This window comes from Zeus faber (assembly GCF_960531495.2).
Source record: "Zeus faber genome assembly, chromosome: 17".
NCBI classification, from domain to species: Eukaryota; Metazoa; Chordata; class Actinopteri; order Zeiformes; family Zeidae; genus Zeus; species Zeus faber.
This window is the reverse complement of record NC_137204.1, coordinates 17,586,237-17,605,656: the sequence shown is the minus strand read 5'-3', so window position 1 is coordinate 17,605,656 and position 19,420 is coordinate 17,586,237. Positions and strand designations below refer to the sequence as shown.

General features: G+C 42.9%; 1 protein-coding gene across 1 annotated transcript in view; it reads right to left on the bottom strand.

Moving 5' to 3' along the window:
- The window catches only part of ctif (CBP80/20-dependent translation initiation factor), a gene marked incomplete at both ends in the record, with an annotated part of 44,609 nt that overhangs the window by 22,989 nt on the left and 2,200 nt on the right, over nucleotides 1-19,420 (bottom strand). The window contains 5 exons of the mRNA XM_080017428.1: nucleotides 11,966-12,044; nucleotides 12,178-12,282; nucleotides 15,849-15,922; nucleotides 16,879-17,001; nucleotides 18,888-18,956. Coding sequence (XP_079873554.1) covers nucleotides 11,966-12,044; nucleotides 12,178-12,282; nucleotides 15,849-15,922; nucleotides 16,879-17,001; nucleotides 18,888-18,956 — 450 coding nt within the window. The remainder of the gene's footprint in view (nucleotides 1-11,965; nucleotides 12,045-12,177; nucleotides 12,283-15,848; nucleotides 15,923-16,878; nucleotides 17,002-18,887; nucleotides 18,957-19,420) is intronic.

Here is a 19,420-nt window from a genome sequence, read left to right as displayed (position 1 = left end):
ATGCTTCATGTCTGTCCTGCAATTGTAATACCACTCATATTCGATTAGAACACATATACTCCCACACAAATCGTACTCCGAGCAATACTCCACCAGACCAGGGTCTGCGGGGCGGGAGGAGTGCGATTGATTCAGGTTCAACGTGCTTGCAGGACTTGCACGCCCATGCCCACAATTTTAACTGCAATTATCAACAGCACATATTGAGCGCTGGGGTTTCCGGGGTGGCGGGGTGCTGGTGGGTTGGTGCGGGGGCTGGCTGGGGGGCGGCCGGGTGGGCCCCCTCCTGGCTGGGCCCCCTCTTGGCTGGGCTTCTCTGGGGTTCTGCACCTGCGCGTGCGTCTTATGCTCCTCATGGGCAGGGCGTGGGCGTTGCTCCGTGGGCTCCCAGCTTTCCTGGGGGCTGGGGGCAGTTCTGTGGTTGCGGGGCAGGGTGCTCGGGGCTTTTCCGCGGTCGTGGAGTGTCTATACGGCTGCGGGACTCGAGGGTGGCTGCCGTGCCTTTTCCGCTGCTTGGAGGCGCTACGATATAATTTCCATACACCAGAACTAATTGGGACAAGTCCCGTACACTCATTGGTGGAAAGGCACACACGGACTCATCACAGGCACAGTCACGGCGTACTCATCACAGGCACACACACCACCAGCACCTGCTTTGAACACACCCCCAACATCCTGGTTACATCCCTCTCCTTTTCTCCCTCGTTTGCTGCCATAACTATGACAGGAAGAGGCCACGTGCCCAATTGCTGTTCCAATTTTCCTGGACTTAATTAACTCTGTTTTGTCGATACATGTTTGTCGTCTGATTTTTCTATGTTTATGTTTTTCCATGTACATGTCGTGGTTTGGTTCTATATTTGTCTCACCCGTGGTGGTTCCCCCCTCTTGGAGCAGTAATGATGATCAGTTGTTTATAGACCAAAACACGGTAAGATGGTTCTCTAAAGAGGGGGATTGGTGGCAGTGTAACAAAAAACTGTGATCTTGTCATCCAACAAGTCGTCCACAGGACAGAGTTATGGTAGCAGTTCTTGATGATTTAAGAATTAATAAAGAGTTGCATTGCAGGTTGAGAAGTTGAACTCCACTTGCAGACTAACTCTGTCCTAGATGCAATGGCACAAATACTCTTGTGTTGTATGCCCAGCATGCTGACAGCACAGGTTAAAAAAAAATACTAATAATAAAATCTAATTGCAGTAGTGTGAATTACTCGTTTGAAACCTTTGTTTTAATCGTTCTCAGGGGAGTAGCTGTAGCTGTAAAGTACCCACTCCCACTGGCTGAATAATCAAAGAGAGTCTCTTTCAAATTCCACAGGCAGATTCTGTCCATCAAAACTGAATTGACCTACAAAAACTTTCTGCATGTGAGTCAGAGGGACAATGATTGAAAATGATGATCAGTATGCAAGAGTTCGTGTTGAGTGAGCTTAGAGTTTATTTTAGTGCAAGGATTTATCATCTAACTAAAGCAACTACTAGCGTCTCTCATGTATGTCTTTTGTACAGTGTTTCCATTAATTGTCAAGACAACCTCAACCTAAACACACACATTTCAGCCTCGATCAACTATATGACACACCTTTGGTCATCTTTCTTACAGCAATTCTGCAGAGAAGAGCAGAGGCTGTCAACTGTTCTATGATCTCTATGATATCTATGTCTATGATGAAGTATATGCTTGAGATGAACTGTAAATGTCCATAAAAAAAAAACGAATGCATATAAGTTGAGGGCATGAACAGATTCAACGTGTACAACTTTTGTGAAACCGAAAAATAACGATATTCGATAAAAACCTGTAGGGCAGTATAGCCTGGGATAAATTAGGGCTGTCAATCAAGCATTCCTTGACTTCACTGTCTGCAGTTACCATGGTTACAGCCGGTCAGGGCTTTACGTGTTTGTGTCTATATGTGCTAAGGTGGAGGGCGGTATGGAAGGATGGTTGTTTATGTTTGTTGAGACATGCGTGCCTTCTCGCTGAAATGTTTAATACGTGAATGGCATGAGCACCGCATGTGTTTGTCCTGGAGTGAGTCATAAATTAGTCTTTCTTACATCAATAAAGGATAATGTTGAAAACTAGCAAATTAAGGGATTGTATCAATGTGTGTGTGTGTGTGTGTGTGTGTGTGGTACAAGATATGCTTGACGTTAGGTATTCCGAGTCAGAGATACCAATGATGGTGAAACACTGCCAACTATTGGCAACCAGCAGGAATTTCAACACCGTCAGTAACGCTGATCTCATGATACACTTTGAACAGTTTTGTTAAGAAAACCAAGCATAAAGACCAGACAGAATGCATTCAAAGCAATTTCTCTAGCAATTTAAGTTCTAGTGGATGGGGAAACAACAGCCTTTTCAATGGCAGTATTTATAAACAGTGACTCTTGAGCATCATGCACTTGTTTTTGATGCGGTGAAAAGAGTGTTGGTACAGCCGAGAGCTGAAAGACAGACACAAAACATCTCGCCACCCCAACACTCTAAAAAGAAAACATAAATATTCCAAAAGGGCCAAGCGCAATCCCTCCATCTACAAGGTTGAATGCTGAGGAGATCAATAGATTTCTTCTCTCAATGCTACAACCTTTGTGCAAAAAAAAAAAACCCCAATGAGCTCAAAGCAGCCACTCTGTAGTACTGGCACTAGAGAACATGCAACATTCATGCATCAATTTTTTTTATATTCTGTTGAGACCAGACATGAAGATAAAGAATTCTTGTCCCGTTCACAGTCATATTCTGCCATTAGTTGGGCATCTATTGTCAAACAGAATATTTGTATCAAGCAATTAAATCTAGTTAATGTTATCTTTCCACACAAATTATTTTTGGAAAATGTACATTTTTCTGCACTGGAGCACTCTACCTAACTTGAGGTAGGGATCTGTGTTGACAATATGTTTTATCTATAAGTGGATTTAAGTGGATTTCAGCATGGCTGACAGTTGTATAAAATTAAGCATACAAAATCTCCATGGACAAACATGATCAGTAGATCTTATTGTAATGTAGAGCTCAGTGAGTTTTGACGCGTCACCATTGTAGGATGCTACTTTTTCAAACAAGTCAAATTCTTGGTCGCACTAGAGCTGCAGCAGTCAACTGTAGATGCTGTTGCTGTGAAGTGCAAATGTCTCTGCGCAACAGCAGCCTAGGGACAAAGTGATAAGCCACACAAGGTTAGAGAAAGGGCAGTGCCGATTGTTGTAATGTACAAAAAATTGTCGGCCCCCGGTTGCAACACTTGACTGCAGAATAAGCACAAGAATTGTTCCTCAGAACTTCATGAGATGGATTTCCATGGCAGAGCTGTAGATGAGTCCATAACAACGTGCAATGGTAAGCATCAGTTGGAGTGGTGTATGGTTTGAAACCATTGGACTGGAATCTTCTCCGGAGTGATCTAGTAGTTTTGAACGATAGATCCGGGTTTGGAAGATTCCAGGAGAACCTTCACGAATGCATAGTTCTCCATAAGTGAAGTGGGGAACAAATAATCGTCTGTGGCTAACCAAGTTAAGAAATGCCTATTAGTAGAAGAACTTCTGGAAGTACTTGCCTGGCTCGCACTGAACAGCTTTGGGATAAACTGGGAAACTGACAGCGAGCAAGGCCAAATTGCCCAACATCAATCCCTGACCTGAGCGATGCTCTCGTAGCTGGATGAAAGAGAGCTCTCCTGGAAGAATGGAGGCTGTTGTCGGGGGAACCAATTATTACCACATATTAATTAAAAGTAAAAGAGCTGGGGGTTTTTTTTCCTTCCGGCTATGCAGTATGTATTTATATTGCATGGTCAAACACACATGGAAGCAAACAAACGACGACACATTTCAATAGAGATTTAGGGATGCATCAGACACAGAAATGTTCATGTACTCTGTTTAGAGGGAGCCCGGTATTTGCTCTCTCTTTAGTCTCCTCCAGAAAAGAATGTGGGATCGGCCAGTTCAGTTCAGTCTTATCCCATATAAAATACATGAAATATGTGGATCCTTTAGAAAAGAACCAGCCATGTAGATAAACAGTGGAGATATAAGACTATGGTTTATTTTAATGCTGAATGAGAAATATAATAGAATAGCCAATTGGCCTGCCGGCCATTGGCTATTCTAGTCTATGTAGCAATTTTCTAGTCCATCTAGTATTTTTTTTTATATGAATACTCGTAATGACTTAAGAGATGACTTAACGATTTATGAGATTATTGATCAAGACATTGTGTATTCTTAATCCAGATATATCTAAGATTGATTGTCTTCTTGAGTAACGGCTTGTGATTTTATTTTGATACCCTGCTTTGTGTGCCAATGCCCATGCTCTTGTATTTCCTGTTGGATTTCTTTTTCAGTTTTGGTATGGCTGCCATCCTTCAGATGTAGCTTTTTGAAAACCAGTGGATCCAAAAGTGAAGTGATAGCTCAGAGACCTGCATTAAGAGATGAGCAACCCTGCATAAGATCAACACATATTCCGTGAAAGGAAAAAGAGGCTTGTGGTATATACTGTAAGTCATTATTTTGAACTGGAAAGCAACATATGTCGACATATTGCATACAATTGATTCAAGTTCAATATTTTTCTTGTCATAGAGCCAATGACAGGATTGCAGTCCAAGCCACTATGTTATGTTATACTGTATGTTGTACATGTTGATATAGTCTTCATTGCACTGTCTGAAAGCAACTTCACCGCAGCTAAAAAGATCAATAGTTGTTCATGTTCAGTAAAACAACACTGCCCTATGTGTACGTGAGGCTGCCTCATAGAGGCAGCTCACGTATCCGGCAGCATTTTCATAAAGTTCAAAGGTCACTGGGAGAGGCTACCTGGAACTCAGACACAGACAGGATATGGCCTCATTATGGCCTAATATAGCCCCACTCACTATGATCACAGATTCACTTGGAGCGCACAGCCCTCTCGTACCTTTCACCTTGATTACTTCTAAATGCATGCTTTTCCTTAGCACTATATTGTATATATGTTTATCCGCCAATGAATCCAAATATTTGTATATGTCTATTGAGATATTAAAAATAATTGTTGTAAAAGTTACATTTTGACATTTTTTATTTTAAATCATTTACTAAATACAATGCACACATACACAATCGTTTCAGTTCGATAAGCAAGAAAAAACCCTGTAACCACATCCACATATTGTTGTTACACTAGCGTGGTAGAAACAATTTATTATCATACCGCCATCAACCACAGAAGAAATCGGTAAAAGCCACCAAAGTCCCAAGGAAAGTTTGTAAAAAATGGTGTTCGGTGAAACAAGTCAATGTTAAGAGGCGATGGTATCCCTGCCCTATTTACATAAAGATCTGACATCAGGGCCACAGCAGGGCAGGAAGACATCAAAGCTATGGCAGGAGATAGAGCCATCACAGGATTAAAGAGAATAAGAGAGAGGAAAGAGTTGGGAGGTGGGAAGGGGCCTGAAACACCTTTTTAAAATTTCATCACAGGACTGTTCGTAGCACAGCGTGATTGGGTAGTATTACAGCCTGTGTTTTGTGATCACAGCATTCTTTTGAGTGAGAGAGGAAGACATTTCCATCATGAGTTCACAACATTGAAACTATCAGCTCACCTCCTTGTCCTTAACATAGGAAGGGGCAATATATTGACATAATATCAAAATCGCGAGAGGGATTTGGGTGATCATAATATTGTCAAATGTTGTCTTTAAAGGTGCAGTGTGTCGAATTTACGGCATGGACTTGGCAAAGATGGAATATAATCAAAAGTATGATTTAATAAGTGTATAATCCCATTAAAATAAGGCGTTGCCTTAGAAAGAGCCATTTTTATCTACAAACAAAGCAGGTCCCCTCCCACGGAGGCCGCCATGTTTCTACAGTAGCCCAGAACGGACAAACCACACACTGGCTCTAGCAACAACCTTTTCGCATTTTCCACAAATTTTGCGGCTACCATCTTTTCCATGGAGGCCTCCATGCTGCACTGCAATGCGGAGGGCTATTCAGTTGGTTGCGATCTGCAACCTCACTGAGATGCCACAAAATTCTCCACACTGCACCTTTCAGGTTGCATTACAGTAAAGAAAAATTTTCTGAACTTTCTAGACTAGTTCTAGCTCTTCTAACCGATGTCTCTATCTGCTTGGTAATAATATCCACATTTCTCAAACCTTATGAAAGCACCAATTGTCATCTACAAAATAGAGAAATTATCGATTATATGAGATATACCTAAAAAAAAAAAAATTGCGATATTTGATTTTGTCATTATCACCCAGCTCTTCAAATGGTTTGCTTAGCAATATTGAGTGGATGTGATATGAAGAATAAATAAGTACTTTCACATGTATCTGTAAAGCTGTAGCTAAATGGATGAATCTGGAAAACAAAGTATCCTAGTAACAAGTCTGATCTACGTCACATCTGACCCAGGACATTTCTGACGTGGGTCAGATATGTCTGGTATTTCAATGACCTTTAATTCAGAACTTCATTTGGGATAACAATTATAAAAAATTATTTAACCCGACATTACATACAGTACAAAATATCCTTTTTTTACTCCCTGGTTAATTATCTTAAATCATTGGGGACAACAAGGGCAATTCCTTAAGTATTAGCAGGACAATATACTGATTCATCATGACAGCAATAATTGGTTTGAAATGCAAGATTGAGCCAAACAGTGAGGATAGTGAGGATAATTCAAAAGGCTGAGATAGCCCAGAGCTGTAGTTCTGGGGACAATAACAGGAAGACAATCCTGGGAGGGGGCCAGTGGGCGCCTTGACCCCTTGGATATTGTTCGACTCCCCACTTACATGAGATGGATGGAGTACATGGTAAGGTAAGAAAAATGGAGGAAGAGAGAGAGAGAGAGAGAGAGCGAGAGAGAGAGAGAGAGAGAGAGAGAGAGAGAGAGAGGGGGGAAGGTTTCTGGTGCAATGGCTCTATATGGTATATGCCAATGAATACAAATATGTTTTTAGATGTTGCCTTAGATAATAATAATCATTCTGTTGTAACTGTTAAATGTTTACTTTTTTTTAAATTGCTGATGAATTAAAAAATGACAGAACTGAAATCAAGCAGTCCAAACATCATATACTGACAAACTTTGTGTGTGTCCTACAGCACACAAACACACAATCGTTGCCAACCTTTCAGTTCGATAAGAAGGTGTAAAACACTGTAATCACATCCACATATTGTTGGGAAACTCTCGGGGGAATGGGGTGTGTAGCAGACATTTTCAACCTTGGGGTCGATGAGGGGCACTTGTTATGCTAACAGGGTGGCAGGAAATTGAGACGGATATATTAATCAATGCATTTTTATTAAAAAATATATATATATTCTATATAATGAATTTGGAGCTCGCTCCATGCTTTATGGTATAATAAGAGTAGCCGATGCGGTACTAAAATTGATATGAAACAGTTGTCTAACATGCAATATGGAATTCTGACTGCACTTAGACCAGACCTGTAAATTAATAAAGATTATTATTCAGTTTCAATCTGCTGCTTATTGTCCTACATGTGATTTATAACCCATAAAATTAGCTACGCTGACTCCAAAATAATAATAACGACCAAAAAATAAGAAAATGGGTCACACTGGTGTAGCAGGATAACGGTAGAGCAGATGCTGGGCTACGAGTTTCAGAGTAGAAGATGCAGATACAACGGTCTTAGATGAGCAATGCCGGCCAATGGTAAATCATGTGAATGGAATGGAATGCAGCAAGACAAACCGAAGGCTCACAGACGGAGCGCTAAACCTTTACATCCCCCAGGCCTCCTTTCCCCCTCCTCTCATTAGGAATCCTGCTCCGGAGCACGTAGGCTTGCAGGCAGCGGGGCCAACTAGTCTGCACCGTCTCCACTCCAACTTTGTTCCTTTTCAAGTTTGCTTTGTTCACTGACCAAGAGACCGGATGTATTCTCGGCGACTCACCAGCTCTCTTCCTCGGTCTCACCCTCCCCCTTTCATCCCCGCATTTGAAATGTGACACATAAAAAAATAAAAACGAACAAAAAACAAAAAAAAAATGTCAGTATACCCGTAAGCAGTTTGGGGATCGTCTTTCACACCGCTGCTGTGTTTATTACGGCGAATTGGGATATTTACAACAGGAATGCACATATGCCTATCACAGACAAATGAAAAATACATTAAATAGAAATGTATAAATGTACTGCTGAGTCCATACAATCATACAATTAATATGAGTAAGACAACAACACTCACAGGGATGCTTTTAGCTGTTAAGGCCAGCGCTCATCATTGGATTTACTATATCCATGTGATGACGTGATCTTTGCAGACAGTATGTGACTTTAGGGGAAAAAATGTCAGGTCCAATATACCCAACGACACATAAATACATACATTGCATGAAAATAGATGCAGCCGCCTCTTTGGCCATTGGCCAGTGAATAACAGAAGAATCCATTCCACCGCCTCGGCTTCCGCATATGTGCACTGAAGCAAAGTCACACAAATAAGGTTAACAGCCATTAAATGATTGGTCAGATGGCCCTTGACCAATTTTCCACACACACAAACACACAGTTGGGGCTGTCACAACAACCGAGACTCATTTTTGACACAACCAGAATGAGCCAGACAGTAAGTAAGATAAAGTGTTTGTGTTTGGTCAAAGCACGGGCTGCTTGCTGTAAATATGACGCCCTGATCCCTCGGCAAAACGCTTGTGGCAAAACAGAAAAAGACGAAGGTCCGACGAGTCGAAAAACCTTGTGTGTGAACGTTGTTCACCTTACTCTATTCAACAGACTCGTTAGTCTATACTTGATATTTTTTTTCAATGTGTTGTACAGTATGCACAGCCCCCTTTTCTCTCAGATGGCCGCTTACCATGATGATGTTAACATTCTTAATCTGGACACGTATGTATACGTACGTTTATTTTCCAGTTCACTCAGATGGTTGTCGCCCATTATATTGTGTTGGTATCATCAGTACTAGTCAACGTTGTGTGTTGTTTCACCTCAAGCTATCTGTCTGTCTATTGAAGCTCGAGATATTACATATGAATTCCCTCATTAAGAGATTTCCCTCCAAAGACACAGACGTATTTTTTTAATTATGACCCGACGCTAGATTGGAAAGATGCAAATGTGGGGAGTGGGTTTTGTCAAGGGTTTTCGTGACTACGTTGAAATGTTTTGTGGAGATTCAAAGGAAGGTCCCAACGCCCACTGACTTTTGGGCGTTGGTAATAAACCGTAACCGGCTTCACTTCCCGCAAACTCATACGTACGAACCAGTTCGTGAGTACAAAGCATTAGCAGGAAAAGACACGAGCGGGTAGACCCACGCAGATAGAAGCGAGACCCGTCCCCGGAGGGAAGGGTTTTTTCCCCGCCATTACAAGCGCTATCGTGGGTAAACTATTTCTCCCGAAAAAGGAGGTAAAAGCAGCCGAGAAATGTGGGAGAAGAGGGGGGTACTTCAGGGAACTTAGCGGTGACTTACGGAATGGAATGCCTGAGAGGTAAAATACTGCTTTTACTTGATTTCAACGAACTGACGCCTTTATGACAGGACACACCTGAGGAAGAAAAGTCACGGAATAACAACCGAGTGGTCACTCATGCCAGACTGGCAGACTGTCACTGCCAAAAATTTTTTTTTTTTTTTTTTTTTTTTATAAAAATGAGTCACAGATAAGACAGCTGGAGAGACAGATAATAACTACTACCTTTTACCTTTATTGAGGTAAATTAAGGGCTTTGCTAAGCGGCTTGTAATCACTCCTCCATATTCCACAGCTGTACGTAGACAGGAGGTCTAATGGTCGACACAAAATAATAAACAAAAGAAAGCCTCTGCGACCCGATTCCGCGCACTTCACCATTCAACACCGTTCACCATTCAACACCGTCGCGCTGGAATCGCGTGAGGGATAAACGCGACGCAACACATTCTGGGAGGCGCCAGGGGTCATTGCCGGGCTAAGTGAGACTGCGTCTCGTCGTAATGAATAATAACACCTGCCGGGCATCACCGCCGCTTGACAGCCCTGAGGCTCAAAATTAAAATGCATGAGATCAAACCACAGCAGTGCGTGTGCATAAGGCAATATTTAGGTAGGCCTTAGGAAGGGAAGGGTTTATGTGTTTTTCTCTGTCAAAGGGTAAAAAGAGGGATACGAGAGCGGGAGAGCGAGAAGGACAAAGCGAGAGAGAGAGAGAGAGAGAGAGAGAGAGAAAGAGAGAGAGAGAGAGAGAGAGAGAGAGAAAGAGAGAGAGACGGCTGCTTTTGTGGGTAAGACACGGGCCGAGAGACGACAACCTTGGGAGTTCCCCCTCGATCTGGCCCTCTGACCTTGTTAATATCCCAGTGCCAGCCTGCATCCTATGGAAAGCAGACCAGACCAACGCTGCCGGCCCATCTTCCTTTTGGCCCCGTCCTAAGGAAAGGAAACGGCCATCTCGGCTCCCAAACTATGAGAAGAATGAAGTCCACTTGGTAGAACAAGCACATGCTTTGGCTGAAACGGTATGGGAATTCAAACACACCTCGCGGCAGAAGCCAAGAAGGAAAGGAAAGAGGAAGCCATCGGGGCTCCAACACAATGCGAGGGGGGGAAACGTTACGGCCGAAGACGTGGGATAGGAAGAAGTGAGAGTGACATCAATAACCTAAAGGTACATTTCACCGCCCTAAATGAACTGCGTACTACATTTTCAATACAACGCTACACGCCTCAATGATCACTGTTTTTATACAAATTAAATCCTTATTTTCTCCTATTTGATTATTTTTCCAGGCAGTGGGCGGATGATTATTATTGTCATTTTTTGTTGTGTTGCTTATTCTCAATTTGAAAAGCTGTAAATCATTCTAGTGTATCTTTTTAACACAAGTGAGGTGTAGACTAGAGAGTAATGTATGTATCTCTACGGTCATGAAGCAGTTATACAGGCGTTTTGTGGCGCTGCTAAAGGCTTCCATCCAAAAACATCAAACATCTCAGAAGACAACCATCAACCTTACAGACATGTGCATTTATCCAACTGCATCCACACATCACCCCTTTAGATTGTGATGGAAAATGTTCATCAACCCACCTCCCTGTTGTTCCCTGTCAGGGTGTAGGCTCCTTCTCTCACCACAAGGTGGCACTGGAGATTAATTTCTATTTTATTTTATTTTTTATTTTTTTCAATTTAATTAATTTAATTTAATCTTATCCAGTTGCAAAGCCCATCATACTAATTCTCATAAGAGGCCAGAAGATGACTTACAGAGTATGATTTGCATTTGAATCACATATTGAACCTTTTTGAAGTCCAACAGTCAATCTATGTTGACTGTGGACTATATGAATGAATGGAAGTCCCTTACTAACGCACTAAAAGCAACTGCTAATTTTCCATTTGTACCACTAGATACTGTCACTCTTACAGCAAATAGGTAGAGCATGATGAGTTGAGGGTTAAGCTGCCCATAAACTGCAGTTAAATTTGGTTGTATACTAGGGCTACAAGATATGTCAACTCTATATGATGTGTGATGAAGGTATTTCATACAGTATGAAATGCAATATCAGAGAAACACTGCAAAACTTCCATGACATGAACGGAACTTTAAGTAAAGTTTTAAGTAAGTTTAAAAGTAATAACAGGGAGGGAAGGTCATCCAACGCCATTTATACTTATCAATCATTATGTTTATCAGGAAAATAGAAATGTAAATAAAATAAAAGACTTTCACTCAAGACAATGAAACCATCATTTTCTGGTCATTTCGATACCTTGTCAGACCCGGATATTAAGACACTTAATTCTGCCTGCCATTCCACAATTTCCAGTCAAGAATCCTGTGATTGGCGTCTCAACTCACTGTATCTCAGAGCAAACTAGATGAGTGGATTCATTTTTAAGAGCCTGACAAACATATTGAGTAAAGTGACTCACTGAATGCAAGTGGGGGAGGAATCTCTCGATGTCGTTCATGTCGATGCCGTCGTCCTCTTCAAACTTGTCTTTAATCATTCTAACAGAGAAGGACAACATAATGAGTGGGGTGACAAATAACACACACACACACACTTGTGGTCATTTTCTGGAGAAAAAGAGAGTGATATTCAATGGAGCAACTGGAAGTGGAAGGGGTTTTCAAGACGCACCCCTCTCTGTCAATGTGCGGCAGGTGCTTTGGCGTTCCTCTGTAGTGTTTTCTGTGGAACTGGCTGAAGTCGAGCTTCTCGGGCTGAACGTCCCAGCCAGCGCCCCTGTCGACGGGAGAGAAAGGAAAGCACACACTTCAGAGACCGGCAACAACAAAGCAGGCAGCTTTAAAAAGTAACCAAACCCTTAAAATCAAGTCATAGTGACCAAACTAACCATTAAAAATAATCAGGGCACATGACTTTCATTTTGTGCAATTGCAATAACAACCAGTAGATGGCGATGTGGCTATGGTTTAATTTTAGAGTTACTTTAAGTGTCAAGCCTGGCTACCATGACGAGGAATAGATGGCGACAGAGGAAGAGGGGTCAGACAGAATTCCAGAAACCCAAAAATAAAGAAACAGGCAGCGCTCAGGACTACCTATCGTTAGACAGAAAGGTTGGTGATATGGGTAGGTAAGGTTCTACGAGGACATCATGAGATTGTCGAATTCCTACGCTGGAATGGTATGTTACGCAGTGCATTGTGCTTTTATCAATGTTTTTTTATTAAGACTTTGCATGTAATGTAAAAGTATAAATACAAAAAAGGTAAAGGTTCTACTAAAGTCGGCATACCAACAAAGAAAGAACCCGATGAAAAAGGTCAAGCAGCTACAAGGCCCCTGAACACTGTTGTATAGTATACTCCAAAGCCTGACCCGCAGCCGATCATCTGCGATGCAACCAACCAGGTTATCTTTGGACCAATCACAGCCGGGGGAGGTGTGTGACCTGGTGAAGAGTTCACTCCGGCGGTTTGCACACACACACACACACAGACACACCACAGCTTACCAACTCAAAACAACGCTTATTGCCTGTTTCGGAACCAGAATCTGGTTTTATTCGCCAGGTACGTTTAGATATACAAGGTATTTCTTCCGGTGAGGTTTCCTGATCTGAATCCAGTTTTTCTTTTGTTTTTTGCATGAAAGGATTTATTTCGTTGTGAGCCCAGTTGAGTTTTATGCACCATATGTGCTGATGCTGCACAGATGTACAGATTTTAAGATGTCCTTCCTACAGGAACGAAAGAGAGCCGCAACGCCTGGCTTTCCAGAAGAAGGGAGTCAAGATGGTCGCTTCAATGTAGGCACCACATTTCGCACATTTTTGGGGGGGGGGGGGGGTGGTTACATTTTAAAACCTTGAGGTACATTTTAACATCATTTAAGACCGTCATTTCAACTGTTCCCTTCAGGTCGGATAGCAAGGTAAGCGATTAGGAAGTGGAATAAAAGGCCTCTTCAGGGAGACCGTGAACTCATGCCAAGTCTTGGCGCCGATCGCGTGGGTGCTTTCGGGCCCGAGCACCGACGGAGAAGGTCGAGCCCACCCCCACGCAAAAAAATGCAGAGGGAGAGGGAGACAGGGCCGTAAATTGCGCGTTACGCATGGAGGCGGAGCGATCGGGGCGCAAATTGTCGGTTATGTAGCACTGAACCTGAACTCCGAGACGGAGGTGGTGAGATGTTTGGTAGAGCGTAGGAAAAAGACAAGATAAACTCCTCTCTCCCAATATTAGGCGCCCCTCGGGGCAGGGTGGGAGTAGCTTCAGCCTTATCTCCGAAACTCAACACACAAAAGGCTTTTCAAACACTCGTTCTAACTGCCAGCACACTTCACGGCACCCTCCAGCACAACCGCTGCTCAACACAACTGGACTTAGATTTTGCATAATGCACACCTTTCTAATGTGCACTTAACCGTCCAACCACCTCCCACCCACACCACACTTAACCACAATAACCGTACACACAGTTTTCAGTGAGTCACTTGCTCCCAGCGACTTGACATTTTGTCATATTTACATTTATTTACCAATTTTTTGAGTTAAAACAATATGTTTTACGGTCTGATAGGCTCTACTCCTTGATTTTTAATTTCATTGCCCCGCACGGTACTGTATGTTATTTAATAGGGTATCAGTGTCTTTAAAACATTTTTTTTGTTATTTCCTGTGGATTTGAGATCTATGCATTCTAGTGCTTCTAAAAACAGTTTTTTTCTTCACAAAGATAAATGATCATTTACAGATTATTAACTTAGAGCCTTACATTAAAGTGATCGCTCTCTGTCTGTGCTCCGTTCTCTCCACGGTGAAATGTGTGCTGTTTTGCCCATGTTCCAATGAGCTTGCAGCAAGGTCAGCTGGGTAAGAATGGGTAGGCCAAAACATGTGTTTAAATTTAAATCTAGAGCAAATCGTGCATTACCAAACTGTATGCAGAGGTGTTATGGCCGCGGTGGGTCGAATGTGTGAAATGCTTACGGTTTGTTTCTGTCATACCCGCTACATCCTCCTCTGTGAGCGCTCAAAGTGTGCCAACGTGGCCGGAAATTAGGTAAGCAAGATCTGGTGTGCAAACCGTTGCCTTGGTAACCACTCTTCCCTCCAGTTACGCTTATGTCAAGACTCCTCTCTCATATTATTTTGTCCTATTCACTGTATTTGTTTGAACCCGTTCTTTTTTCCCAGTCTGAGTGATTTCGTTTTTAATGGTAAAAGGCCAAGCATAATGTCCGATTGTATCAAATACCATTACATTACTGTGCAGAACGAACAGGTTTCCATCACTGCAAGACCTCTCCTGTTGTTCATGAATGAAATGGCCTACACGGCTACAACTTTGCTTCGTGATTGGAGGGATGCAGGTAAACATCACCTTTAAACATGCTGGCCCGAACAAATTGGACCGAATGCTCGAGCATCGCTCACTCATTCAACTCAAAGATAACTTTCAGAACTCCACCCTGGAGAAGGACCCACAATTTAGAATCTGTTTTGCCCAGGTTCATATTACAAAATTCTAGCCCGATTTTCGCCAACAGGTTTTTGGGAGCAACGCACCGAGCTGCAGCCAATGAGAGCAGACACAGAGTGGGGGGGGTGGGGAGTCAAGAAGGGGGAGACGGGAGTGCACTGGAGCAGCAGCCAGAAACACACAAGATACCAATTCTACTTTTCTTCGCTGGGTTTTTAATGTATTTCTTATTTAAATTCCGCTTAATTCTTTTTTTATTTTTTTACAGTGATCAACAATCGAATAAAACATTTATAATCCTATGCTGCGCATGGTATCGCGTCATTTCCGGTGTCGCTCCTCGCACGTGTTCTCGTGACAAAACGTATTTCGGAGACCCGACAGACTGGTCTGGGATTCCTCCTGGCGAAAGATCTTGTAATGTGTGACATTTGAGCAAAGCGCTTCTCTGTGCAGAACAGCGTGGTCCCCAGCACATTTTGTGCCAATATGAGAAAAAAAAAAGAAAAGAAAAGAAAAACACCTTGCACACTGCGTCCATAGCAAGGGAGCTGCAGTGCAGCTGCTCGACTGGGTCTCTGATCCTTCATCCTACCGGTTGGTTAGCAAACTACAAGTAGTACTGTTTTAAAACAACGGCGAGGAGGACATTCAAAACGGGAACTTTCAACTTTAATCTTTGTTGTTGTGCTCGTGGCAAACTGTCGGTAATGCTCTTCCTTGTGTTCCCTCTGTTTTTCTCCGGACAATTCTTTTTCAAGAGCAGCCACAGGGAGGCTTTGGGGTGAACGGGACGTCCCTTCTTGTTCATCAAACCACTGGACGGAATATAACTGGTCATTTAAATATAAAGTACTTGCCCGTGTGAGTCCATGGTGTTGGCAGCCCAGATGTCTGTCCCCAGGATGTCAAAGGAGTCTTCTCTGTTCCCATTCTAGAGGACACACAAACGCCAGTTCAGCAGGACATCGACGGAGCGTTCACAGAGTATATAAAAGGAGTATTCGGTGAAGAGAGGACTGTCGAAGCCCAAATGAGCCTGAATCCTGGCCACTCTATTCTGCATCAAATAGATTCAAGATTCGAGAGGTTTATTTGTCACATACATATAGTGTACACACGTTCATACATATATGCAGTGAAATGTCCTTGCAACGCACCCGGAGATTATGCACAATAATTACTAAACCGAACATAATTGCTAAACCTAATTACTACCTAGCAACTAACTGAAACTAACTGATTCCTAAAACGTAATGCAGTTAGTGAATAGAATATCAATAAAATAAAATAAAAATAAAATAAGACTCAAAAAGATAATACAAAGCTGGGGTACAAAATAGAAGGGAATAGATGTATATAGTGCTTAAAAGGATGTTTTGAATTTTGACAAAGGTTTACAATAGAGCCTATAAATGTATTACATCTCAAAATACGTGAGGTTACATTTAGTGAGGGCGATGAGAGCATATTTCCTGACATGACCTCATCCCGTCTCACCCATCCGCCTTCTCGAGAGGTGAGAAATACCTGAAGAAGAGCCTCCGGGGAATGTTCTCCGACACGCTAATGTTAGCAATGTGACATTAAAGACGCGGGAGGCGCCTCTGTAAAGAGTCGCCGGAGCCCGCTGCTGGACATCTTCTCCTGGATGTCTGTGCTTGTACATTTACAAGCGCAGACATAGCAGTGACTGGGGAGGTGGAAAAGTCTATTTTCCAATGGTTGACTAGTTGGTGGCTGAACGGTAAATCAACAACGTATAGAGAAAGCTGAAATTTTACGCTTCAAGGAGCTGCCGGGCTCACATTTTCAAAGGAAACACGCAACGTGAGTATAGTCGACACTAATCGAAATGACCACTTTTTCGACTAACTCTTTAAACCATACCTTGGCCGACACTTTCAACTGGTTGTTCCGGGCCCTGCTGCCGGAGCGGGAGCCAGAGCCCGGTCTGGAGCCACAGCTTGGCCTGGATCCTGTACTGCCGTTACTACTGTGTTCCCACTCATCCTGACGGTGAGCGGGACAGGGAGTGGGAAGGGGAAAAGGAAAAGAGGGGGACCAAGAGGAGAGCAGCATGGGAGCATGGGGGAAGAAATGAAGATAGAAAGATATGGATGAAAAGTGTACAGACGATGGAGAGAAAAATAAGAGAGGAGAGGAAATGATGAGGCTCGTGTTAATTCTCAAGTCAAAAGGTCAGTGTGTTACAACAATTACAGCGCTGTCTGGTCATGCTGTTTTCAAAAACCTTTGTTGGAGTTGTTGCTCCGTTCAATTTCACATTCCGTTATTGATGCTTGCTAGTAGCATACTGTTGGTGAGAATCTGCTTCACCCGTCACTGATTGCCAAGTGCGGCTAATGAGTGTTGTTGAATTACTAACAACAACCCCGTTTTCCATTCAGAGAAAATTAGAGGTGAAAAGCAGGATGTTAAATTACTGTCACAACATGAAGGCGAGAAAGCCAATTGTATATACGCGCGTGCGTGTGTGTGTGTGTCTCTGTGTGTGTGTGTGTGTGTGTGTATATGGGTGTTCGGTGGAAGGACCAGCTCTACCTATCCCATCATGCCTAGAAAAGTGCTGACGGGGCAGGCAGCATGGAAACAACAGCCTGTGCTGAGTAAAGGTAAAGGTACGCGGAATGCAAAGCTCACAAAAGCTTTCCTAGTGGTCAAAGCCGGCTAGTCTCTCTCTTTATCAGGGTGTTTTAGCGGGCTACACCCTTCCACTGTTGTCCTTTTTGTTTGTGTGCTTGTGGAGTTATGTGCCCATGACGTCGGCCTTCACAGACACCTAAACCTAAACTAAAATAATATAGAACCATAATAAATAAGAGTCTGTGTGACCAGGACAGCACACACACATTTATATAATTTACTGATAAACGACTTTACTTCATTAGTAGCCCCAATAGAATCACTTTTGGCCAGTGTCAACTTGAAAGCAGGCAAAACTGGCATCACTGAACGACCACCTTAATAGGACCACCTAAATGTCACTGGATATAAACTCTTCTTCGCATCTCTACCTTGACATGCAAATATACACAAACTACATTGACAGACATGAATAGGACACAAGATGCATCACACACACACACACACACACACACACACCTACACACACACACACACACACACACACACACACACACACACACACACACACATACACACATACACACACACACATACACACAAAAGGTATAAGACGGAGAGAGACAGACTCACGGTTTAGGGAAATAACAACGGCACGGCGAGCGCAGATTGCGCCTCGAACGCCTCTCCGTGCGTAAAATATAAATGTATTGCGTTGCATGACAATTTCAGGGGTGCTCGTAAATTTTGTGCTGGTGCTCCTAAAATTTTCGGTGGGGAGCACCAGTGGTTCTAGTGGAAAAAGTGAGTCTAGAGTCATGCACTTGCCACACATGACCACATACTGCGGCAACCAGAGCGCCGCTGCCTGGAGAGTGAGCAGCGGATCAGCTGGTGAACCTGTGACTATTGGGGGTAATGTTGTTCTCTGGCTTCCTCGAACAAAACAAGCGGGAGGGTACACAGATCACCGGTCATCAAACAGAGCGTGTCACACAAAGGACCTTCTGTGAATAAGAACCTATAAGACCAGTTTCTGTGTCGTACACATTCACCCTGTCACAGCGTCGTGCATTGAATTCCAGGAAAGTTGTGCGTTGCATACTTTTCTATCTCGCAACAATGTTCGCTCTCCTGAAACTACGACTAACTGGACGGAACCATGTAACACTATGCGAACCACAACCTGAATTTCGATATCACTACATGAAGGGTTTCATATATTTGTAAAAGCCACGATAGAATAGTGAAGAAAAATGTAAAGAAATGCACAGTGCGCATCACGCACGTACCAGTTTGGAGCCCCTCCTCAGTGAAGATGACCAGCTCCCATCTTTTTTGTCACCGTAGTCATCCGTCCACTGAAAGGAGAGAAACAGGGCGAGAGGATTTCATTTATTTGTTAAAATGCAAGTTAAAGGGGACCTATTATGCTTGTCCTTATTTGCCGTCACATACATATAATGTTACAGTGTTTGATGTTTATATTAGAACGTGGCCAAAGTGTCAAATGATGAGGTAAACAAATGACAACCGCCCGCTCTGAACACTATGCAGTAGGTTTCCAACTATTTTTTCGAATCTCTTCATGAGCCGACGTCGGCTCGTGGCAGATTTCTTTATGCTCATCTGCTCCATCCGCAAGCTTGAAGCACGTCAATGAAAGTCGGAACAAACTTTTAAATGAGGCCTTGTGGATGTAATATGAGTGAATATTCAGCAACTGGAATGCTCATGTCTCTCCTCTAATTTGTTCAGAAACAGACCTGTCTGTCCGTCCCTCCACAACCCCCAATATCCCCCAAGCCTACACAGTAGGGCTGAA